Source organism: Dermacentor albipictus, chromosome 1, assembly GCF_038994185.2.
Source record: "Dermacentor albipictus isolate Rhodes 1998 colony chromosome 1, USDA_Dalb.pri_finalv2, whole genome shotgun sequence".
In the NCBI taxonomy this organism is placed as follows: Eukaryota; Metazoa; Arthropoda; class Arachnida; order Ixodida; family Ixodidae; genus Dermacentor; species Dermacentor albipictus.
This window is the reverse complement of record NC_091821.1, coordinates 150,831,782-150,858,217: the sequence shown is the minus strand read 5'-3', so window position 1 is coordinate 150,858,217 and position 26,436 is coordinate 150,831,782. Positions and strand designations below refer to the sequence as shown.

At 43.9% G+C, this 26,436-nt stretch overlaps 1 protein-coding gene across 1 annotated transcript in view; it reads left to right on the top strand.

The window, feature by feature from the left end:
* LOC135902989 (neural cell adhesion molecule 2-like) overlaps positions 1 to 26,436 on the top strand; it is a 422,685-nt gene that overhangs the window by 370,221 nt on the left and 26,028 nt on the right. Inside the window, exon 3 of the mRNA XM_065433320.2 lies at positions 3,027 to 3,137. Within this exon, the coding sequence (XP_065289392.1) occupies positions 3,027 to 3,137 (111 nt within the window). The remainder of the gene's footprint in view (positions 1 to 3,026; positions 3,138 to 26,436) is intronic.

Genomic DNA, 26,436 nt, shown 5'->3' with positions numbered 1-26,436 from the left:
ATGTGCTGGTCTCCTTTGCACGTATTTCTCTCTCCGTGATTGCCCTACATGGCACCGTTTAACGAACAAATTCGCGCTATGGCAGGCGAACTTCAGAAGTCGCAATGCTAAAGAATGAATGCCTACCTTAACACGTTTTGCTGTGGTGGCTTCCACCGCATGCAAGAAAATAAAATTAATTGTAATCGGGCAATCAAGAACTGCCTACAGTGGGACTAATCGCCTGGACGCAGTGACGATCGGTACTTAGCGCTAGCAACCATATCCTTTGCTCCAGACATGTACGCAGGAGGAATGCTACTCCCGATGATCGGTAAGAAATAATCAGGGACTGGATTCACAACGCTGAGCTCTTGGTGTATAATTTCTCAGGTGGAAAGTTCTTGCGTTAAGATAAGTTTCAATTGTTTTGTGGGTGTTCCCTGATATCTCTGGCACTTCTTCTTTTGAGAAACAATACCTGCTAGGAGAAGCAACCGCATGTACAGGCGATATATATCGTATTAAGCGTGATGCACTAAAATACGGTGCTATTTCTAATAACTGCGATTGAGGCGGGACACGTCGGCACTGCGTAAGTGCTCTCACAGTATTTCCTACTGGCAAGGTTAGCTTAAGAGGCATTTCCGTGATAAAAATTACTTCAATAACTTCAATTACTTCAAATTACTTCAATTACTAATAACTTGGGCTGGTTGGTACGTGTCTGAAGAAAACAAGTAACAGGGCAGAACAACGGAACGTGACAGCGCCCCGTCCGTCTGTCACCTGTGAGCGCTGTAAATCGTTTTCTCAAAAAAATTATTTGCTCTAGCAACGAGAAAACCCGACAAAAATGGAGACCTTTAATGAGTTCATTTAGTAAAGTTGTTGTGAATGCGCCACTAGGTGGTTTTCCGGCTCCACTGGTCTCAGCGCCCATTTGCGTGGCCAGAAATAAAAAAGATCAACAAAGTAATTCTGCGTATCTGTGTTCTGTGAGGTTTTGTGACAGCGCATTAATATTGCACGTCCAAAAAACGGGGACCATTGAATGAAACAACAATATGAGTGCCGTAAATCACGCAGAAGTACTGGGCATTCAGGTTGTGCACCATTGAATGCTTCTATTTAATTCTATACGAATGTTCCGTTCGATGATAGCTTGAACTGGTGAATGCTCCCTGTCAGGTCATGCTCTCTACTGGAGCCTATAGGCGGCTTCATAATGTAATTCAGCATACAATTAAAGCATACATCACGACAGCTTCAACGTTTGTCCACTAGTAAAACCAAAAGGCCTAAATTAACTTGACAAGTGTGGCCCACTCACAAGTTATTAGTCACATAGATTGATATTCGTACTCTGTACATCCGTACAACCGTTTGGCTGCGGATCCATAGAAACGATCGGCTGTGGGCTGATTCAGGCAATTAATGACTCCTTCCGCTCAAGAGGCGTGCTCTATTGGAGCGTTATGCCCGTTCGAAGAATAAACAGAATAGCAGCGTCAATCGTGTGTTACCTTATCCAGATTTCCCTTTTCATTTAACAGAACAATGAGCTCCCAATTTGCCTCATAGAGAAATTTTTCACCCGTCCGTGAAATGCACTTACCAATCTAAACAAAAAAAAATGACAAAGAAGAAAATGAATTGCGGGTGCAGATATTATGGCATTACACAAAATAGTACGGCCTAGGGGCAGAAACGAGGTCAAACCACTAACCACCATTAAGAAACGTCGTCATGGACGGATACCGAATTGCTAGCAAGTACAACACCACGCAGCGTCTTCGCGAGTCGTGTTTGTCGAAACACTCGACAAACGACTTGCCAGACATTCAGCGCCAGATGAAACTCTAACACTCTTACCTGCAGAGAGGTCTTTAAAGTTGTCTCCCGCCTCAGTGCATGCCTAACTCAATTCTCCTTTCAAACTGCGTACTATGCTCTTCGATCACCGACCAGAGCACATCGTCGACAAGAAAGCACCTCTCATCTTCGAGTACAAGACTTAGCCTGCCGGCGAATTGCCTGCTGCAGCCGCTTGATCGGCGCAGACCGGCGCCGTGATGTTCGCAATATTGCTACGTCCCCCTCCTCCCCTCCCATTCCTCAGTCGTAGAATTTTCATCTTACGTGGACAGCTGCGACGCCTGTTTAAGTTTTGGACATTGACTTAGGCTTACTTTTAGGGAAGTACAGAAGTTCGCGTCTGTGATACCATTATAGACGCGTCTGCTACAGACTGCAGCGCTCGTTTTTACAGCGGCCGGCACCATAGGCCTGCTTATCTTACCGTGGCCTCTCAGATTGCACCCGCAAAGGTATACCAATGCACTGTCGGAGGCCACAGTCTTACGAGCGTTTTTAGCTTTGTCAATACGCTTTCTCTTTAGATTTTTCTTGATTTTGTTCTTAAGTTGGCGTTACGAATTGAACCCCAGATCATGTAGTTATGCGCGAATGCTATTGGCACAAATGTGAAACTCGATCGCTCGTGACCACATAACCGATTTCGCTCCTTTTTTACACGGCAGGCTATACAAAATTTCATCCTTCTAATGTACACTTATGAGACTTCTCCCTCCCTCTCCCTCGCTGCCTTTTCTACCCTGCAATAAGTACACTGCAAAAGTATATCCCATATCAGAGCATGATATATTCTAAATAATGCATGGCGCAGCGAACATAATCGATACGTTTCATATTACGCACTCCCACAAACAAAGTCTTCCAAGACAATCCTTTCGAACCACTGCTCAAGATGAATTGTAAAAAAAATGCGGTAGATATTTTCGAATTTGCAGCAGCTCTATCTGGCGTTTGCGTTTATGCTTCCTTCTGCGTGTATACATGTAATAAATATGCGTGTGTGGCTGTTTACGCACTCAGTTGTGTGTGTTTGTGTGCATTTGTTTATTTTGCATGTGAAAGGGATTCAAGGGAGCGAAATTAAGCGTTCAAATCGCTAACACTGATGCCCGCACCGATGTATCGGGTCGAGTGTCTGTAACTTTGCATCCATTTTCTCTTTTTCTCAGTGCCGCCGGGAAGACCTGTTATTCTCGATGAAAATCTCTCCGTGCTCAATGGAACGGTGGGGCCGAGTAATGAGGGAAATCTCCTCATTCTCAACTGTCACGTCATTGGAGGTGAGTTTTGGCCTTGTTTATCCAGCCTTATTTCTGATGCCTGACATCGCACGTAAGATGGTCTGATGTGATGCCATGCCGTCGACGAATTGAAGTTACGATGGTAGAAAACTAGAGAATGCTGCAGCGTGCCCTTGTGTTCGGCAACGGGAGACGTCGAATGAACTAAATGTCATATTATAAATAATAATATTATTTCATATTATTCACCGAATTATTTCGGTGACTAAATCCGCAAAATTCCCATAACGCGGAATGTACAGTTTTCATGAACAATTTGTTACAGTAATGATAGGAAACCAGACTGTTTTGTCTTGCCATAGTTTAGTGACAGAATCGCGTACTTCCTTATTTCCAAGAGAACAGAAAATCCTACACCATGTGTTTTGTACGCATGACCTACAAATGTGTTGCGGGAAGAGTGACCGTATTTAGTGCATAATCTGCAGAGAAGCCCCCGTGCACACGCAATATTGCCGCGCGAATGGACGCTCGAGGCACTTTGCGTGTTATTCGTGGGCTCCTCCTACGCTCCGAAAAACACTTTTATGTAGCACATATTGAACAACAGAAAGCTGTATCGGCAGTTTTGCATGTTGCTCTACAATTTACTCATTGACACTTTTCATGTCGTAATTACAATGTTTGAGAAGTTGAATAATTATTTAAGACTAATTATATAATTAGGCGAAATGAAATAAGTAATCCGAGTACCTGCAGCTGACGCCAAACAACCTTACCTTGGTTCTGTCCAGCTACGTGGCATTTGCATATTTTTAAATCTCAGTGCATGATAGTTGGGACAGCCTGTATATATTCTACAACCGATTTTTAACAAGTCGGTTAACTCTGAAAAAAAAAAGAAACAGAACCACCACCAACAACAAAAACATGGTATAGCAGCCATTGATGCCTCTGTACCAGCCTGTGGTGCAGATTTCATGAGATGAAATACCAACTACCGTTCGAAACTCTTGTACTGTCGGAATATTTATCATAGGCCGCCATGTGTCTAGAGGTAATGCGTTTATTGTCGTGTTCCGCTCGGGTGCGCTCACGCCGGTAAAGTTGTTGCTGATTTATGTCGCCTTATCTAAGCGTTGCGGTATCTTCCCGCCTTATTCCGCTGTCGAAGACACCCACCAAAGCACCGTACGCTAATAACACACACAGCGTTTGGCGCGATATAAGAAACGAGCCGCCTTAAAGATGCATTTTTTACTGCGTAAGTCCATTAAGGTATTCAGTGAAACGTGCGACGTATCATCTATCGATAAGTTGTATAGCATGAGGAAACGCAAATATTTGTAGCGGGGCTTCTGAACTCTCTTATTTACATAGACTCGCTTTTTGAGCCCGCGCTGGCGTAAAGTTAGTGCTGTACTTACGCTAATTGCGCTCTTATTATATTAGGAACAGGTGAGCTCGAACTTCTTACATGCCCTCTTTTGTTGCGCGTCTCCCTAGCGTAATATTTCCGCCAAGGCCCTATTTCCCTGTTCAATGACACTTATTTTTTCCACGGTATCACGTATTTTTCTTTCCCACTTCCCATTTCTCGTTTTCATTTTTGTCGTGTCTCGTCTCAAATTTTGGCAGTATACGCGCTTGCATACGACAACCATATCTGAAATCTCGTCATCCCGTGCTACCTTGAAGAAACAGCAACCTAACGACCTCATATTCTATATTTTTTAACCAGGTCTTCTGCGGTCAGGATAAGAGTGATAACGCAGTTCCCGTCATATGAGATAAGTTGAGAAGAAAGAATAATATAGAGCATTACCACGGGAATGTTAAGAGACCTGGGCGAAAATTGTTGCTCCGAACAGCAGGTCGTGGGGAAATGGGTCACTCATGTTCGTTCATTGATGACGCTTTAGCTCAGGGACCATGCATCGTGGCGCAAAATGGCATATTCGACCTTGGAAGTGTATCAACGACCGTGCATTTTCATTCCAACCATTCTAATCGTTACGACACGGCCGGTTTTATTGAGCGAATAGAGAATGTTTGCGTTGAGTGCTGTAAAACGCCGATGACACTGTGGGTTGATCAACAGGCGCAGAACTGATCTGATTTTCCTTTAGCAGTGGCGCATGAAAATTGGCCGAAAAATGGAGAGCACTGAGAAAAGGCCATATTGCCTAGGACTCGCTAACAGAGAATATGTCTTGCATGAGCCTGCTTGCAAGTGGTGGACCCTGCAAACAGTACTCGTTTGTTGCTGCATGCAAGCTATGTGCTTCTTCAGATCACGCTGTAGCCTCACAGTGTTGTCTGAATAGTTAACTATAATTATCATGCAGTGGATTTTTTAAAACTTTTGTAAGTATACCGGAAGGTTACTTTCAGGATAAAGAGGGATTCTTTAGGTGTACCGAGAACCCGGGGGCTCATAAACGTTGTTAGTGGTAGTTAAGGGATTCAAAAGCTCATATTGGAGTCTGGCAATTTTCTACATGACTATACACCCTTGTCTAAATGAATTGTGGCATTGCCGACAAATACCAAACGCCGTGAATATGACCCTAGGTAAGCAATATTTCTCCTGGTTCCCTTAAGTTCGCGCACAGACGCACGGACGTCACCGTAGAGAGTTGGGCTTTGTAGCACACGCAGTGTTCATGGAATATAACGAGCCACGGGGTCGTGGTGGCGCCGAGATTTTCAACAATGGCAGGCCACTAGCGCTTGTGACTGCTACTGCCACCATTGTCATAACTATACTAACACCAAATGCAGATGTTTTTGACGTTTCTATTTTCTGCCTCAGAAACCTTTAATTATTTAAACATATAAACACTGCATCATATCACACAAAGTATGCTGTGCACGCACTGGTCGGGTCGTCATTCGCAGAACTGGTTTGGTCATTCGTGATACTCCATCCAACTAAGCCATTCAACCTCGGGAAATTTCATTCGTGCTGTCTTCCCTGCGTCGCTATATTACCGGTCTTTGTCAACTTCGCGATGCAAGCAATTCATTTCATTTTGCTCCTCGCTTTTGGGAAGCGACTGCTCGTTCAGCTTTCGTTGCAGCTCCACTATGGGTCTACGACTGGTTTAATTATTTGTCTCTAAACATGCATCAGAAGAGCATTGGTATCATTCGCGCGAGCTGTACGGTTTTAGGAGGTAATGAGGCTGAGGCAAACGCCCGTCCGGTATACCCTCCACGCCAATTTTCTCTCCGCCAACTTTTCTTTCGGCACCAAATGTAAGTATTCTCTTGTAGCCTGACAGGGTTCACTCTTTTTATTCATGAATGTAAGGCTCAATGGACTGAACTCCACAACGAGTATCACTACGCGAACCGCTGCCGCAATGGACTCCGCAAGTGGTAGTTTAGCAAAAGTGAACGTCGACCATGGCTCAAAGCATGGGAGTTATTTTCTTGTTCTTTCTATTGTAAGTTTTCGCCAAATTTTTATGTAGGCTTAACCATTGTAGTGGAGGGACAGGCAAAAAAGAATTTTAGAGACTCAACTTAACCGAGAATTTGCAAAATACTCGCTGCAGGAAGCCTCGGCATTTTGCTCATGGCATGCGCCTTGAACCCAATCTGAGCGGAAACGCTGCGACGGCTTATGGCATCAGATGCCGATAGGACTGCTGCTCGTGTGCCCTATAGGGGAGTTAAGATTCGTCGTTTCTTGTGGTGCAGTGCTCCTAATATTCTTGAAAAGCTTACTCAGGAAAGTCACCATAGGTGTCCGGTTTGCTGATGATGCGTTTAAAAATTGTCAATTTGCTGTCTGCAGAGCGATGGAGACAGCATGGAAGAACAACGAAGTAAACGATACGCGGGCCTGGTTTGCTTCTTTACATGGCGTGAACGAGTAGAAATGGATAAAAATTACCTTAGAAGAATCGAAATAGTTAATTAGAAGCGAATGACGTAATGTATTCTAAACGGGCAGAATAGTACGGGCACTTGCAGTGACGATTAGAACAATAACCTTCCAACTTTTAGACATCGAAGGTTTCATATATGTGTGGCACATGCAATTTTGCACCAAAGAAGAATTTTCTGTAAACTTTTATTCTGACGTGATATAAAAACTGTCCCCACAACAGTCCGTTCTATACGTAATCACAGGTATCCTCATAACGTCAGTATAATCTTTTTTATGGTACCCATGGATACTATTAGACATACTTCCCCATCTTTCATTCCCCCATCCCACTCCGATGTGAAGGGTAGCAAACCGGTTAAGCTAAACTGGTTAACCTCCCTGCCTTTCCTCCTCCACTTTTTCCTTCCTTCCTTCCTTTTACTTCTTAGCAATCAGCATTATTCGAAGAAATGTCTGAAAATGGTGCATTAAGATTCCACATAGAGCAAGTAACAAACACAGAAAACAATTTGCAGATCCAATGCACATATTGGAATCTATGTGAAGTGGTTAATTATAGGCGATACAACTAACCACGGTACCTAATTGTGTTTACTTTCATCCTATATACACAACATGGTATCTCATGCAATGCTTATGTTTATTCCCCACAAAGGTGCCAAGCTTAACCTCATCCAATTATTATGTCTCCTTTCACTTCATTTATTTTTACCCTCAAGGACCGAAGATGATATAGAGGGGAGCGGTTGGATACAGAAATACATAAGATGTTCTTGGTTATACAATGTTAGCTAATGATTCACCAAAACAAAGCATTATATGTGGTTCTTGGTTATACACGCAATTCCTGTTTATGCAATGTTATCTAATGCTTCACAAAAACAGCCACTGTCTCGCTTGGAACTGATTGATACGGGATGGTGATTCCACTGCTCTGACTCTGAGGTCCATGGAATAAATGTGTAGAAGCAAACCTTTGCGCGACATGTGTTAATACCGGCCTTATTAGAATGATGAATGCATGTATAAATACCGGGTTTGTTAGTAAACATTTTCAATTTTTTTAAGAAATTGCCTGTGGCAGATAGCCCCTATTCTAGTGTATGAGCTGGTTTACTTGAAGGGCCGGACTTGCACAAAAATTCAAATCCATAATCAACTAATTCTCAAAAATTGGCTAACGAAGTTTTAACTAATTAGCTTATCCCACATTTCCAGCCGGGGAGTTCGCAAGGTGGATCCACTTGAAACTAAATCTCAGGATGACACCATTTTCGACATACTAACTCCCGAATTTTTCCGGAGAAATGCATTGGCGTTCCAGTTACTTTTGTACTTCAATGTACAAAACGGCGTTTCACCAAGAAAGTAAGTGAAACGAAAGTGTACTTTTACCGCAAGTTTGATGGCGCATATCTCGTAAATGGTGTCATGTACACAACTTTCTTCAAGTGGATATGGCTTGAAGTTTCACCCGTTATAATTTGTAAATAGCAATACGTGCCATAGGGTAATTAGCTAAAAACTTGATTTGTCAATTTGGATTAATTAGTTGATCATGCAGTTCATTTTTGTGTGTGTGTTCGCCTCTTCGAGTAGACCAAATCATGGACTAGAATTGTGTTATCTGTGACAGGCAATTCTTAAAAATATTTGAAAGTGTTCACTGAAACACCTTGTATGAGTAGGTGGAGAAACTAGATGAAATTAAAGTTGTGGAATATGGTAGTCGATTTATGAAGCAAAGAAAGCCTGACGATATTGCGGTGGGATGCAAGTTAGGGCAGTTCGGAGGGGCTTTTCATGGACGTCACACTAGCTGTGCGGTTATAGCCGTTAGAAATTAATGTGGTGTCGTTATTGTGAACAAGTTCACTCACAGTAACACGTTCATTATAAAATGCATCCCATATAGAAACCGCATATTCGAGTTTACTTCTGGTGAGAGTTTTGCAGAGGAGTAATTTTAGAGGAAAAGGAGCAGAAGCGAAGTTAGGGAGAAGATAGCCTAGCATGCGGTTAATTAACATCGTTAACACTACTGGTAATGGGTAATGTCCACTTAAGATCTCAAGCAATGTGAACGCCGATATAGCGGTACGAAGAAAGAAATTCAAGAACCATGTTGCTGAGAAGATAAGAGGGAGAGGTAGTGGCAGTTGTTGTTAAATGGAGAGTTTTACAGGTGTTGGGATTCACCTCCGTAAGTCACGAGTTAACCAATTAAATGCAGCATCTAGATCGCTGTGTAAGGCAGCAGTCTTGTTATTGTAGTTTATTTTAAGAATCCCAACACAGTCCTCGCGAAACAGGTGATCACTAGAAAAACACAATCAGTAAGGTCGTTAATGTATACATGTATACCAAGAACAGCAAGAAACTGTAACGGGCCCTTGTGGTACTCCTGATTGTACGAGCTTAGTAGTAGATTGTTTGCCATTGCATGGCAACAGACTGAAGACGGTTAGTAAGGAAGTGCTCGAGCCAGATAGGGAGATGAGGATCCATATTTAATTTGGAAAGGAAGCACTTAGTACACACTTTCGAGTAATCTAGAAAAACACAGTTAGTCATGGAAGAAGATTATAAAATTACATGACGTTTTTGATTGAAGGAAAGAAGTTGAGTTTCTCATGAAAGTCACTTAGGGACTTAGGGAAACCGTGTTGTTTAGATGAAAAAAAAAAAGAGATGGAACCAAGGAACTTACCCCCGTATTCTGAAATGCATCTTAACTCGAAGCCTATGCTTGAGTTGACCAGAATGACACCTGGCGTCAACGTGTCTAGGACGCTCATTGCGTTTCCTTCGGCATGTTCACGACAGGCGTCATTTGGATCAAGCCAAACATGGGCTTCAAGTTAAGATGCTCATGGTTAATGGCGTCCAATTGGCTTTGTTGTACTTGAGCATTATTTTTTGTGCAAGCAGGAGTCTAGGAAGTAGCAATATTTATTTATTTATTTATTTATTTATTTATTTATTTATTTATTTATTTATTTATTTATTTATTTATTAGTACCTCCAAGGCCCGAAGTCATTACAGGGTGGAGTTGTACTTGTGTGAGAAATAGTACACATGAGAAGAACAATAATACAGAATATAGAATGCCTTATGATACAATCTTAGCTAGTAGTGCGCGAAAACCAACAGGGTCTTGAATGGAGGTGATTGATCCTGAAAGATGATCCTTGCCCTCTGAAGTACGTGGAATGAAAGAGTGCAGGTAGGTTATTCTATGGCATGGCGCAATACCTGCCTTGGCGGCGTGAAGAAGGGTAGAATGGCGTGAACATTATTGAGAGCGTAGCTGTGGAATAGAATCGATTTTACGAAAGAAAGAATGGTGAAAGTGTTTGTGTCGGTAACCAAGTGAAGGACGCTCGAGGGCTTTTTCCGTGTCAGTGATGCCAACTATGTGGTTATAGTTGAAAGGAATAAATCTAGCAGCGTTATTCTGTACAAGTTCAACTAAAGTAATAAGTGTGTTAGATAAAGGATCCCATATAGAAGACGCCTATTCAAGTTTTGTTCTGACTAGTGTTTTGTAGAGTAGCAACTTGAGAGAATAAAAAGCAGAAGAAAAGTTATCACAGAGATAACCTAGCATGCGATTAGCACCGTTAACGATAACATTAGCATTCATAGTCGAGTTAAGGGTTGAGGTTATGTTGATGCCGACATAGCGGTGTGAACTAACATACCAAAACTGTTTTATTGAGAAAGTAGCAGGGAGGGGCAGATGTAGTTCGTGTTACACGCACAACTTTGCACCTGTTAGGGTTCAGTTCCATAAGCGACATATTACACCAGTTAGATATAGCGTTAAGGTTAATTTGCAAGGCATTACCGCCGTTATCATGGCTAATTTCGCGGAAAATAACGCAGGCATCAGCAAACAATATAATGTTAGAGGAAACGCAATCCGGCAGATCGTTAATGTACGAGACAGTAGGAGACCTAAAACTGACCCTCTTGGAACCCCAGAGTGGACAGGTTTATTACGTGATCGGCGGTCATTGCATTCACCAAACTGAAGATGGTTAAACAGGAAACACTCGAGTTAGTTAACAAGATGGGCACCTATATTTAATTTAATTAACTTCAAAAAAAGTAGATTAGGAGCGATTTTAATGAATGCCTTTGAGTAATCGAGAAAAACAGTCAGCCAAGAAAGTATACGGTCGCGCATTTGATGTAGCTTGTAAGCAAAAGAGAGTAGTTGGGTTTAACAAGAGCAGTGATTTACGAGAGCTATGTTGTGCAGAGAAAAAGAATGAGACGAATTCGAGAAACGAGGCAAGTTGAGAAGACAGGATACATTCAAGTACTTAACAGGAGACGCTAGTTGAGGAGACGGGACAGTAATTGTGAGGCAAATTCTTCTTACCGGACTTGTGGAGTCGAATGACCTTCCGGAGCTTCCAATCAGCGGGGATGTGATGGAGTGTCAAGAGACTGCTGAAAAATTTTTGAGAGAATAATCGATGAATACAAAACAGTGTTTTTTAGACATTTTGATTTAATGAGGTAGGCACCAGGACTAGCAGAAATCTTAAGTGATTCTATATTCTTAGGAACACCGCATGGATGAATAATTTTTGGGTTCATAGGAAAGGGATTCACGTATTGTAACGGTAGGGAGCGATGGATTATAAACTATAACAAATTTATTGCAGAAAGTACCTTTACGGACAGAGGGACATTCATCATACGATAGAGTAGTCCCAGTAGCATGAACAACGTTAATATTATTGTGACCGGAACGGTTATTACACGCTAAAATTGTTTGTAATATTTAGGAAATGTCGCAGGCAATGTTTTTCGAAGTAATTTACTTCTAGTAAAGCTTTTAGACTGCCACGTAGACGCTGTTAGTAGTTGGCGGCGTGGTAAGCACGCTTTCGTCTATTGGCTTAACGTTTTAATTGACATTGTACCAAAGAGCGCTTATGTTACAGAAGACGTTATGGAAAGTGATCTACTTGTTTTCCAGTTCGTGCACTGCCGTTTATCATCAACCGTCCGGTCATGAAAATCATTAAGAAAGAGGTATAGAAAGTTCGATAACTCAGATTAATAGCCTCAAAACTTACTTTTTTACAATCAAGAATAGTTTTAGACGCTAGCGTACTTCGAAATAGGAGTGTTAATAGTAAATTCCAGAAGTAGGTAATCACTTAAGCCAGGCAAGTACAAAATATTAGATGGAAGTTCAGGGCAGGACGTTCATACTTAGCAGAGCGTGTTAGCCGTTTTTTTTTGCAATTCTGGTCGGATTAGAGACTAGGTGTGAAAGGGAAAACAATGAGCAAAAATTCAAAAAGTAGTTCCAATCAGCAGAAGGTGGTTGGGCTGCAGGAGGCCTGAATACGATTGTGTGTTTGGGAAGTTCAAATCTCCCATAAGAAAAAAAAAAGACCATTTGGAAATTGTGTTCAAATGGTGCTCAGTAGGTCATGCAAATCACTAAAAATTGGCCGAGTAAAAAAAAAGTGTGATAATGCACCCCAAAACAAGTTTACGATAGCCCAGTTCAACATGGGCCCAAACACATTCAAATTGTGAATCCACAAGAATAAGTCGCGACAATAAACTCTTTTTAATGGCTACCTGTACACCACCACCCTGCTGTGATGTGCAATCACAGCGGTAAACTGTACAACGCGAGACGTTCGAGAAAGCTTCGTCATAGTGAATGTTGGAGTGCAACCAGGTTTCAGTTACGGTAATAATATTGGCATAGCAAGAATCAAGAGCTGAATGAAAGGCAGCATACTGCGAGGAACGAATAGATCTTTGTGAACGCCACACCCAGTCAGAAGCGACTCAATAACGCATCATAGGAGCGGGAGATATCTTGTGGTAAATGGTGCTGCAGGGAATAATTAGGAATTCGCAGGGGACAGTTGAAGATATTGGAGGAGTTTCCGTTAGCTAACGTGACCCTAGGAGCCAGTGACCGGAGTTATCTTGCAGGGTCTGCTTCGGACACAGGTATCCGTACTGTCTGGTTAGCATCCTGTGGCGACCGAGCGACCCCATCCGCTAGGTTAATGCCATCGATGCAGGAATGACCCGTTAGTCATGGAAAAAACGATGTTGCGACCATCATCAGGAACACGATGGCTAGGCTTCTAGATGTGGGACACTAAATGGCCGTATGTAGGTTCCCTGATGTAAACTTGGTAGCAGGCTTGGAAGGGCTGGCTTAGAAACCCGAAAGACAGGCCATTTTTTTAGTGATTCTTGCATGACACAATTACTCGCTGTACAAGAAACGGTAAACTTAGTCACCCATGATGTCGTTATGTGCAGCACAGTGAACATAGTTGTTACTAATTAAATCACAAGTATACCAGCACATGAGCAGCATGCGGATAAAACTCAGCCGCTGGGGTAACTGTGCATGCAGTCATCGCATGCATCTTGCAGCAAGAGTAAACCCATTTGCCTCAGACGTCTAGGGCCGCATTCACAGGACGTTCTTACGCTAAAGCTGTTCGTAAGAGCCAGGTCCGTACTTACACAAGGTACTTACGCTGCAATTGTTTGTAAGAGAAAATGTTAGCCGATCCTGATGCTGGACACAATATTACCAAAAGCGCGACCGGCCTCTGACCAAGAGCACTTACGAACGACGATTGTGAATGAGTCCTAGATACTTGAAAGATGGCGAATGTGTGCTCTCCGAGAGTCAGTTGGGGTAAGGGCCATAATAGGGTGCCCGCGGCAGTCATCGCAGCAGCAGATGCTCACCAAAAGAGATCCCGGCCGGAGGTCCTGGCCGTATACAAACCCGTTGAAGTAGAAAGAGAGAACCCGTTGAAGCAGGAGAGAGAGAAAAACAGAGAGACACAGAAGATAGGAAAATCATGTAGGTTGACCAGACGCAGGTCCGGTTTGCCATCCTGCACTGTAGGAAAGGGACATAGGTATGAACAGAAAAAGAGAGAGACCAGTTTGACGCACATTTGAAGGTGTGCACCGCGTCTACATACTGTCTCCAAGGCCTGTTCAATTGAGATACTACCATAACGGTTTCGTGGCTTTCTGTGCCATCGACGTGCACGGCCATGATTCTGGAGCAGCAACTCGCATTGTGCTTACCGTCCTGCCCACCAGGTAAAAATTCGTTGGTTCTGCTCATTTGGGACCGAAGCGAAGCGCCTTCAGTGATCTGTTCAAAAATAGCCCCTCTTAACCCATTAACAATTTTATTATTTCACGTCAGATGTTACAGAGGAGACAATTCACATTCATCTCGGTGTTTTTTATCTATTCTGGAACTTCATAGAGGCGAGAAGTTGCCCGAGCGAACACTAAGGACAACTTATCCTGTGCTGCTCCAGTGCATGCGTCGCAGTCGCTGCAAAGGTCCCGTACGTAACTGATGCACCGTGAGAAAAGCAGTGGTGCGAACTGCGCCTCGCATAGCCTTGCTCATTCCAGCCGTGCATACATTCCCTTCCAATATCAGCCGTCGGTTTCTTTATCTCTGTATGTTGATTTTCGGGCCTCGCGCGCCGTTCTTCGACAATAGGACGGAAAGGGGGGGGGGGGGTTGCAGAAACGCGACAGCGACTCCGATGGCGGTGCCGAGTGCTGCTATTGCGGAAACTCGTCCGCCTCCTTCCCGCATTGTGCCAGTATCGGTGTGCGCGGCACGTTCCCACCACGACCGGCTTGGCGCCAAGTTCAACAAAGCACCGCGGCGCCTCTATTGAAGTGCACTAGTTGCGCTCAGCGAATGGCTCCCCGTCATTGTTTTGCCAGGCTTCTACTGGTGCTTTTATTGGCGTTTTACGGAGCCCCTCTTTAGTTATATAGTGCCGCCACTTGCCATCGATATGTAAAGACACTCACGCACGTGTGTGCACGCACCGAGAGGAAAGAAAGGGTGGATCGAGTCAAATTTTGCGCTCTATACCTCGAATTCCCTTTCCGCCTGGACGCCTCGCCTCTGTCGCCTGAATCGATGGGGGCGAAATGCGAAAACACCCGTGTGCTTAGATTTAGGTGCACGTTAAAGAACCCCAGGTGGTCAAAATTTCCGGAGTCCTCCGCTACGGCGTGCCTCATAATCAGAAAGTGGTTTTGGCACGTAAAACCTCAAATATTATTATTATCTGTCGCCTGAAACAGCGCCTCGAACGTGCCAGTTCCCGTCACTGAGCGAGCCGTAATTTCGGCACCTCGGCCAAGCGTTCACCTACTACTGTCGCTGCTGCTGTAACGACAAAGCCCTCTGCTTTGTACGAGCGCTGCGGCGCTTCACTCAGTGAACGATGCGGAGATTGAGAAACGTTGTGCGCGGCGACTGCGAGCTATAGTCGCGGGGCACGACTCACAATTGTAGAGCTCACAATGAACTGTTCGCTCGCAGGAGCTATAGAGTTAATGTAGGCTCGTTCACCGACGACAAAGACTTTTCCAGCTGCTCTCTACACTTTGTTCTCCCCCAGGATAAAAACGAAATTCGGGTCAGTTGATGCTTTTCCAAGAACTCGTAGAATGTAAGCAGCGCAAGCATGGCATGTTACCGGAACTGAAACAACGGAGTTCAGGACGCTCGCGCTGTGTCGCGTGAGCCCCCTTCCTCCTCACCCCCCCCGTCTAGACCCCTCGGCTCTTTTGCGCTAGTTGTATTGTCTCTAGTGTTCATATTGTGTGGTCTCTAGTATTGTCGCTAGTGCTATTGTATCTGCTGACAGCCTTGTAATTAAGAGTCAATAACACTTCCGATTCACTAACCTCGTCCTTTCGTTGACTACCTCACCCGTCCGTTGACAAGCTCGTTTTACTAAACTGAGTGCTCGAGCTATTGTGAACGAATTTCACGATATTCTCTCGCTAACAACCTCGTATTCGCGACATATTGTGGGTATAACCGAAACATGGCGGCATGATGTTGTACTGCACTCTTAATTTACATAGCCCTACAACCCCCCGCCCCCCTCCGGGTTATGCTACTGTCCGCTCAGAACGAAAGGCTGGCATTGGTGGTGGTGTAGCCCTCTTGTTTTGGTCTGATCTGATTTTTTTCCGTAATTTCAGGACCTGCAAATGCTGAATCACTACAGTGCAAACTTTACCTGCATAAACAAACTATAGTGATATCTGTTTTTCATCGTCCACCTGCTTACTCGTACGGCAATCCACACATGCTCAATGAATTTGTGCGCAGCCATAGTATCCACACGTCCAATTTGATAATCATGGGAGATTTTATTGTGTCTGGTGTTGACTGGGGTACACTTTCAACTTCTGGTCACAGTGCTTCACCGCGTACTAAACTGATTAACTTTTCTTGGTCTTGTGAGCTGAGCCAAATTGTCGAGGGTCCTACTCGAGGCGATTCCCTCCTTGATCTTGTTATTCTAAGTTATGCTCTTGCAGCGAATTACTTAATCTTCGAAATACTCGATGGAATGAATTTCCGATTACAAGACTGTGCTATCTTGTATCGATGGCTGCGTTTCAAAACAACGATTTCACCTAAAGAAATTCTCTGATTCAGATCATGCTGACGACACATCTCTCGGTTTTCTTTTTTTTCACTCTTTCAGTCACATCAGTCGAAACTTCATACTTTGGTACACGCCTTCGAGACACTGGTAAAATCAGGCATTCAGTGCTTTGTCCCGCTTAAAATAAAAAGAAAACATTTAATACCTTCCTCAAATTTCTCGCCGCGTAAGAAGACTCAGACACGCAAAAAGGTACAATGATCCTGATAGCCTGGCACGATTTAGCACTGTGGAGGAAAAGCGTCGGCTTAAAACAAACACGGCAAAAACATTTATTTCCTGGTATAATTACCTAATTCATTAAGCAACAATCCGCGAAAGCTCTGGCGCTCAGTCTTGCCTGGTACGTTGTCTAGCACTTCTTGCGTGCTTAATGATGAAATTATCAGTGACTCATCGAAAATCACTACATCATTTAATTCCTACTATAATTTTGTGTTTGAATGTGATAATGCCACTATTCCCTCCTGTAGTTCATCTTCTTGCTTTATTGCCGATGTTGCAATCAGCACGTCAGCACGCTCACTTTTTTAGGGCTAACAGTTCGCTGTCAAACGTAGAACAGAGTTTCCCGGCATGTTTATTGTATGGTAAGCAAACTCATTGAATTTTACACATGTCATTCCCTATCAACTAGACCTCGGGCTTCAGGTGGATGCTATCATCATTATTTGTCGGAGGCGTTCGATACCGTACTTCACTCCAAACTCCTGTTAAAGCTCTGCGCTATATTCAAGAATTCTCACTAAAAGACTTGATTTATAGCTTCCTTGCCAATTGCACAGAATTCGTCAGCGTTTTTCTGTGAACACCTTTACCGCTACTCTACCGTCTCATGTCCCACAGGGCTCAGTACATGGCCCATTATATTTTTCTTATCTTCAATAATGATTTTGCAAATGACATAGCTTCTAAAGATCGTCTGTATTCTGACGATTCTGTGCTATATGATGTAAACAAGACCTGGTGTGAAACCTGGCAGATGAATATCAATTGCACAAAAAAAAAAGTAGTAATGTCCTTTACTAACATAATCCACGCTGTGTTTTGACCATTCATTAAGCAAATCCTCGTTCATTAGAGAACATAGGTGCAAATACCTTGGCGTTATATTTACCTACATCGTGGTCAGAGCACGTACGCATGGTAACCGCTTCAAAAATTTGGATATACAAAGCGCACGCTTTCTCCAGCTCCTAAAAGTACGAAGCTACTTTTATTTAGAACATTGATCTGTCCTGTACTTGAATGCGGCTCTGTTGTTTGGTGCCCTTTCAACCAGTGTGATGTTATAGTAAAACTGAATATGTGCAGTAAAAATCTGTGCGCTTCATAAGCCACAGACACGACCAATACTTGTCAACCTCTGCTGCTCTTCCTTCCTTGAATTTGACACCACTCCCGATGCGCCGCGACGTGGAATGCCTAAACTTTCTGTATAATATCATTATTCTTCCTGTAGTCTATCAAACTATGCGCGCGTAACATTCGTCAAGAAAACTTCTACCAGAAGTTACCCCGAACTTACTCTGTCACCTTTCCACGTATGCAATAATTCATTTAAGTAGAACTTTTATCCCGGAATAGTTGGCATTTGGAATTTGTTACCATATAATGTGCGTTCCTTTCTCCCTAATGCTTTTATTTCTGCAATTGATTCTACTATGCATTGTGCCATTACTTATTGTTTTTGTAACATTCGTGTGGATGTTCGTCCTCGGTGAATCTTCTGTGGCACCCACTCCTGCTATAGCCCTTGTCTATGCCCTTGGCTCTACCTATAGCCCTTGGCTGCAGTATGCAAAATAAATAATTAATTTTGAAGCACGTGACGCCGACCCGGAAGATTGAGTAGATTCCACCGCGGTTTTCGCTGGCGCTTCGGCTGTACGTAGCACGCTGCGCGCGCTCCCCTAAGGGGAGGCTCACTTTCAATACTCTCACGAGGCGGGGCAGGTTTTTTCGGGCCCGCTGAATGCAGGAAAAACGTGTCTGCATGAAAATGTCGCTCTCTAGGCAAACGGGGCGTGCGCAATCACATTTTTGCCCCATTATGCGGAAATCGGTTCCGCATTGAGACGACAATGGCCATGATAACATATGCATACCGCTTTGTGTTTAGAAGAGCGGCTGAATTTGCTAGCAATAGGCGTAGCAGCAGTCGAAGATATTTTCCCGCGTATTCACTTAAGCATCCTTCGGCGATAAGCCTTCGCCAGCTGAAATAGTGACGGTCTGAACATGGAGCTCACAATTTCACAGTCTGTATAGGTTCCCGCGTAACTTGAGCTTGGCAATAATGAGAATCCACGTAGGATCAGTTGACAGAGCTATTCATTGATTTTGATAAGTTAGCTTATTTTCATAAATTAGGAAATTTAACACGATCATATCAGGTTTTGCGGGAAGGATAAATTTTTTACTTCTTAAAAATGCATTACACCGAATAAAAATATAGTTTGCTTTTACGATATCATTTTGCCTTACTTGATATAGCGTCCTTCGTATTATTTTAGGAAGACGAAGAAGGAAAAAAAAAATAATGAAACAACTGCGCGTTAAACCTTCCTCAGCTGAAATAGTGACGGTCTGAACATGGAGCTCACATTTTCACAGTGTGTATAGGTTCCCGCGTAACTTGAGCTTGGCAATAATGAGAATCCACGTAGGATCAGTTGACAGAGCTATTCATTGATTTTGATAAGTTAGCTTATTTTGATAAATTAGGAAATTTAACACGATCATATCAGGTCTTGAGGGAAGGATAAATTTTTTACTTCTTAAAAATGCATTACACCGAATAAAAATATAGTTTGCTTTTACGATATCATTTGCCTTACTTGATATAGCGTCCTTCGTATTATTTTAAGAAGACGAAGAAGGAAAAAAAATAATGAAACAACTGCGCGTCGCGTATTGTTAGTGTTGCTGCGATATGCTGCAACACTTTATGATAAGGGTATTATAAATGTGCTTCTAGCACTGCGATATTCATCCCTGCAGTTGCTCCACTCCAGCCCTGCATCCTTTCTGCTACGGAGCACTGAAATTAAACAAAGACGATAAAGAGCAAAGATAAACACTAAAGAAAGTTAAGCTTCATAAGCAAAAACTAAAAAACCCGCGAATTTATCCTTGAATTTGAAATATGCTAGCAATAAAAGCACGAAGACTAACAAGTATCGGTGCGCAAATATTAGAAATGTTGAATAAGAATCGATAGTTCCTGCTATTAGATTCAAACTCGATTCGAGATTTCAGTATTCCAAGTTGTCGAATGTTCGATTCTTTTTCGTATACGAAATGGAGAAAAACGCTTACTGGAGTATCTGTAGGGAGGCAGAACGATGGGCGGGAGGCCTGCTGAATGATTCTGCTACAGCATAGCTGCCGCAGTTGCCCAGAAGGTGCAGTTTCTGAGTGAACGCGCGGCGCAGATAATTGCTGTTCAATAATTTGCTGTCATTCAACAAAAATGGCTCACTCTTAGGCACCCTGTGTAGAATTTTCTTCCAATTCATTATTTGACCAGTCCTACCATGTTCGCAATCTGACCACGGCGGGCGCATTTCAATGGGGGCGAAATGCGAAAACACCCGTGTACTTAGACTTGGGTGCACGTTACAGAACCCCAGGTGGTCGAAACTTCCGGAGCCCTCTACTACGGCATGCCTCATAATCAGAAAGCGGTTTTGGCACGTAAAACCCCATAATCAAATTAATTAAAGTTTTCTTTGGAAAAAAATCACCGACGATTAGGATACTTCCTAACGGGAAGCTTGATCGCAGCTTTTTAGGTGTTTTGAATTCACGACATATTGTGACAAAGAATTGGATTGTGAATCACAGGGTCCTCTCGGCGGTGGCGCTGAGCCTCTGCTCGGCAGCTCATTTAGCAGCAGAGGCATATGAAGCATTTCAACCGGTCGCGCCACTCATTTTTCAGAAAGAAAGCGGGAACACAGGAACGCGTTGGTCGCTCGGAGCGCATTCTCTATAGCGGAGGCAGCGCAGGTGAAGTGGCGCATGCGCAGAGGGTCCGAAGCCCACGCCAGCGCTTTGTTTCCATATATGGTATCGGTGCACGTACTCTCTGCATGCCCGGAGAGATATTCTGTAAGCATCCACCTAGTGGACATGTCCACTTCATCTTCTGCTGAAGTGCTGATTGGCTGTGGCTCTTGGTTCCTGCGGATGCGCAGCCCAGCCCAGCCAATCACAACTTTAACAACGTACGAAATGAACATGTTCACTAGGTGGACTCTTACAGAATACCTCCCAAGGTCGCCGCCCTGGAGCAGGTCTCATGCTGCCCTCCACTTTCCTCCTCACCCATTTTGCCATACTCTTCTCTGCTTTTTTCTTCAGCCTTCCGCTGCACCCTCCTGCTCCGGTTTCCTTCTCGTGCCCTCTTCACTCTCGCCGCCTTTCAACCGCCGCTGCATTCCGCGTTCGCTCTTTCATCCTTCGCTGTGCTAGTTCGCTCCGTTACGCCGACGGACGCCGAGGGAGGCCGACGCTCAATGCAGGAACAGGCGCCTTAAGAGCTGCGCTCTAAAAAACACGCCTTCCTGAAAGCGATAGAAGAAGAAAAAATTGGCACAAATCGTTCAAATTCTACAGTTCAATGCGTCTTCTATTCGTGTCTATATCTTTGCAAACAGATATGTTTGGCCTATTGATCTGTGACATCAGTCCAGATCGAGCCGTACTAAGTCACACTGAAGCGTCTACAAACTCGCAGGAAGTCAAGCGCGACAAAGCCCACTTGGCTGAAATGATGACCTTGGCGCGCAATGAAGGGCCCGACCAGAGGACTAATCTCCAACTATACGGTGACTTAGAGAAGTCATTAGTCTCCACGAGCAAGAACATGTTTGCACAGACGCGTCTCGTGATAAGGCATGCAGCGCACGTCACGCGATAGGCCTCAAACGGTGTGTGGTTTGCTAAGTCATCGCTTTGCCAACAGCATTTAGCCTTCGGGTTTTGCCCTGCGTGAATCTTGGAAACAAATGTCTTTGTTTTCTCGGAGCCGTTTCGAAGGGAGCACGCCGTTAGGGTCGAGTTTGAACATTGATGTTTAACAAAGCTTACTTTTCATTTCTGCACAAATCATATAAATACAGAATTTAGCGAAAGTTCTCTACAAGCTGTCGCATTGAAAAGATGGATGAGTTTATACAGCGCACAAAATGAGACTCGATACACTACGCTTTGTCGCTGTGGAGGTGGAATTTGCTCGGCGTTTCCGTGATCGTCTCAGTGAGGCTGCCTCTGTTACAACGTACTCTCGCGCATGCCGGCCGTGCTTGGTCGCCACTCTGTCCAGTGCCGTGTTCTGTCTTTTCATTTGTGTCCCGTTCTTCACGTCATTCGGATAATATACCGGTAAATAAGGGTTCATCTTATTTTTTTATGGTGCAGAAGTGGCTGCTAGTGCATATTTTAAATAAACGGGTGGCCATGAATAGTATGGCATTTGCAGGGGTGCGAATGGCAGTGGCACCCACGATGATAGTGGAAGAGAGAATAGCCTAGAGGAATTCGAAATCCCGCAGGTAACGCCAGAAGAAGTAAACAAAGCCTTAGGAGCTATGCAAAAGGGGAAGGCAGCTGGGGAGGATCAGGTAACAGCAGATTTGTTGAAGGATGGTGGTCAGATTGTTCTAGAAAAACTGGCCACCCTGTATACGCAATGCCTCATAACCTCGAGCGTGCCGGAATCTTGGAAGAACGCTAACATAATCCTAATCCATTAGAAAGGGGACGCCAAAGACTTGAAAAATTATAGACCGATCAGCTTACTGTCCGTTGCCGACAGAGTATTTACTAAGGTAACCGCAAATAGAATCAGGAACACCTTAGACTTCTGTCAACCAAAGGACCAGGCAGGATTCCGTAAAGGCTACTCAACAATAGACCATATTCACACTATCAATCAAGTGATAGAGAAATGTGCAGAATGTAACCAACCCTTATATATAGCCTTCATTGATTACGAGAAAGCGTTTGATTCAGTCGAAACCTCAGCAGTCATGGAGGCATTACGGAATCAGGGTGTAGATGAGCCATATGTAAAAATACTGGAAGATATCTATGGTGGCTCCACAGCCACCGTAGTCCTCCACAAAGAAAGCAACGAAATCCCTATAAAGAAAGGCGTCAGACAGGGAGATACGATATCTCCAATGCTATTCACAGCATGTTTAAAGGAGGTATTCAGAGGCATGGAGTGGGAAGAATTGGGCATAAAAGTTGATGGAGAATACCTTAGCAACTTGCGATTCGCTGATGATATTGCCTTGCTTAGTAACTCAGGAGACCAATTGCAATGCATGCTCACTGACCTGGAGAGACAAAGCAGAAGGGTGGGTCTTAAAATTAATCTGTAGAAAACTAAAGTAATGTTTAACAGTCTCGAAAGAGAACAGCAGTTTACGATAGGTAGCGAGGCACTGGAAGTGGTAAGGGAATACATCTACTTAGGGCAGGTAGTGACCACAGATCCGGATCATGAGACTGAAATAACCAGAAGAATAAGAATGGGCTGGGGTGCGTTTGGCAGGCATTCTCAAATCATGAACAGCAGGTTGCCACTATCCCTCATAAGGAAAGTGTATAGCAGCTGTGTGTTACCAGTACTCACATATGGGGCAGAAACCTGGAGGCTAACGAAAAGGGTTCTGCTGAAATTGAGGACGACGCAACGAGCTATGGAAAGAAGAATGATGGGTGTAACATTAATGGATAAGAAAAGAGCAGATTGGGTGAGGCAACAAACGCGGGTAAATGACATCTTAGTTGAGATCAAGAAAAAGAAATGGGCATGGGCCGGACACGTAATGAGGAGGGAAGATAACCGATGGTCATTAAGGGTTACGGACTGGATTCCAAGGGAAGGGAAGCGTAGCAGGGGGCGGCAGAAAGTTAGGTGGGCGGATGACATTAAGACGCTTGCAGGGACAATATGGCCACAATTTGTATATGACCGGGGTAGTTGGAGAAGTATGGGAGAGGCCTTTGCCCTGCAGTGGGCGTAACTAGGCTGATGATGATGATGATGATGATGATGATGATGATGATGATGAAAAGGTAATGTGGAGCTGTGGTGATAGAAGCCGGCTACTTGATGAGATTCATTCTATATCTTATGTTCGAAGTCGAGGCGGTTCAGTCAAGTACTCCACTTATACTAGAATAGTGCAAATCACGCCAATGCTTGTTGAAGAAGTCCAGTTTATTTCTCACTCTTCACTATAGTTTGTCTGAAATCGGTGGCTAACCACACAATATATAAGTGCTTCCATTTCCCAGCACTTTATGACATGTGCATCTGCTAATTTAAGCTGACTCTGTAAACCGATAGTTCCAATTCTAAGCTGTTTAGAAACAGACGAAGGGGCCAATTTTTAAAGACTGTGGATAAAGGTACGTCAGGAGTATCCCTTCAGCTTTTTTGTGGGTACGTTAGACGGATCCAACAGTTTTTGTGGCAGTAGTCTAAAGTACTTCGTGGGTTTCTGTATGTTTCGCGTTAAAATACGTCGAGCATAAACACGCGGAACAGCTAAAAATGCTCTTCTCACGCGTCAACGTTCCCGCCATGTGTGTTGTAGTGGAGCGGGCTTGAGTGACGGTGTAGATCGGCGTGCTGGGAAGCGCCTGCAACAACTGCCTTGTGTACTTTCATAGCGATGACGCTCTTTGCACAGAAAGAAAGATGCATTGTATTGTGCCTCTCCACGCGATATTATGACAACGTGTGCTCCTCGTAAATGGAGAACCAATGATACAATTACACTCTACAACCGATCCGCTTGAGTAACTGGTGAAAATGCGCCCATGTTTCAGCTGTTGTACACATATGTCGCAATTACGAACATGTCGAAGTCTAAGCTGCAATCCACAAATTAACAAGAACGTGAACTAACCCGAAGCAGCGAAGCCCAACTCTTCAGAGAACAGTTAGCTACGCGGACCACCCTTCAAGTCGTCTCCAGCTTGCTTTCCCGAACAGACACGAGTGACCTTTGTAGCGTTTGCTTTGTTGCTTACAAGCAGATCCTTCTTGCCGTTTCTTCGCGAGACGGTGCTTTAATCATACCGCTATGCAGACCACTAACAAAAACTTGTAAATTGGTACCGCGTGTATACCACGTTGTATGATACGTCGTGCTTCTGCACACGTTTAAAAGCAGTAGCTTACTTAGATGGCAGTCAGTGCCAGCGCGACTGAGGGCTCGCTTTTCTAACGAAACGAAAGATAGCGGCGCTTTAACGTAAAGCTATTGCAAACTTTTTTTTTCATTTCTGCCATCAGCCCTTCTCGATTGGTCAAAAGCTTTCTGGTTCACACCCACTTCGCTTGTCTATCCCGTGACGTCATTAAAACCGCAACAGCTCCCCATCTGATGTGACATGCAAACAATGATTATACATGATTAGACCAAACAAAAGAAAAATAATTAGTTCTCATTCTACGCCAGTTTCCCCAGCAGCACTCTGCGGTTGCACCCCCTTCAACTACTTCGCCTGTTTGTCTCGCGGCGGCACAAAACCGCGAAAACTCACTGCGTAAAACTGACGAGTACGCATTAAAGCATTAATATGCCGAACAAAACTGAATTTTGTTTCGGAATAACGAGAGTCTGCCTCGTTCAGAAATGGCTAGAAGATGAAGAGTGATCGGCTACCTGCCGATCGCTCTGGCACTGGCTACTCAGAGCTGCCGGAGTAAATGGATTTATTTGCGTATAATATTTTTCCCCTAGCAGTACAACGTTATAGAGGCCTTTCGGCTCGACAACGTTTTCTTCTATGACGAGTTTTCTTCGATGAAGATCTGTTTTAGCGGCACTTTTACCCTACCGTTGCACGCCGCTGCCACTTTCTACCAGACACCGAAAACAGCAAGAAGAGGCCGCCCAATCGCAGACGCTGGCACCACCCTTCTCATTCGGTTATCTACTTTCACTGCACAAGCCCGACTCCACCGGAGCCCGATGCCCTTCTGCATGCTTCTTGCCTCTAGTCAGCTAGTTTGATAAAAAAAAGCCTATCCGGTGGGGCAATGCTATTTTATTTGCCTCGGCGTGTGCGTGTGTGTGCTTGTGCGTGCGGGTGCGTGCGTGTGCGTGTGTGTGTGTGTATGTGCGTGCGTGCGTGTGTGCGTGCGTGTGTGTGTGTGTGTGCGTGTGTGTGCGTGTGCGTGTGTGTGCGTGTGTGTGTGTGTGTGTGTGTGTGTGTGTGTGTGTGTGTGTGTGTGTGTGTGTGTGTGTGTGTGTGATCAGTGAAGAATATTTTATGAGCAACAGTCACACGCGTTCGTTCGTTAACGATTTAGTTGGATTCAACATAAATCACCCTTGGAGAAAGTATCTTGCATCACTATGGCTAATAGTGTGAGATGTCATCTGCATGGCTTAGAATTTCCTAAAGTTTAAGTGGAAACGACAATTCAAATCTTAGGCAAGTGGCGAAGGGGGGGTGTTGTCCCTCGACAGACACTGAGTACGACTTACTGGAGTGACTTTCTCATGACCACGTAACCAAAATGTTTCTAGGTCGCGTGTGGTCTTAATTACAGATACTAAAAAGTGTTCGTAATCGGCGATTAAACTTCTCCTTTTCTCGAATTCTCAGGATTCTTTCATAAAAACATGAAAGTTCAGTAAATCGGCTAGTATCTCAAAATAAGGTACGTCACATGAAATCCACCTTTCCGTTAGTATCAAGAAATTACTTTCAGAAGACCAGGAACTGTTGGACACGAGTTCTCGTTTCAGCAAGTTCGAGCAGCAGTGTAAAGATCAGAAAAAGAAAGGTTATTGTTATTTGTGTTCTGGGAACAGCCTCTTTATTCTCGTGGTGACGGAATTGCCATTTCTTTTTTCCACGGTTTGC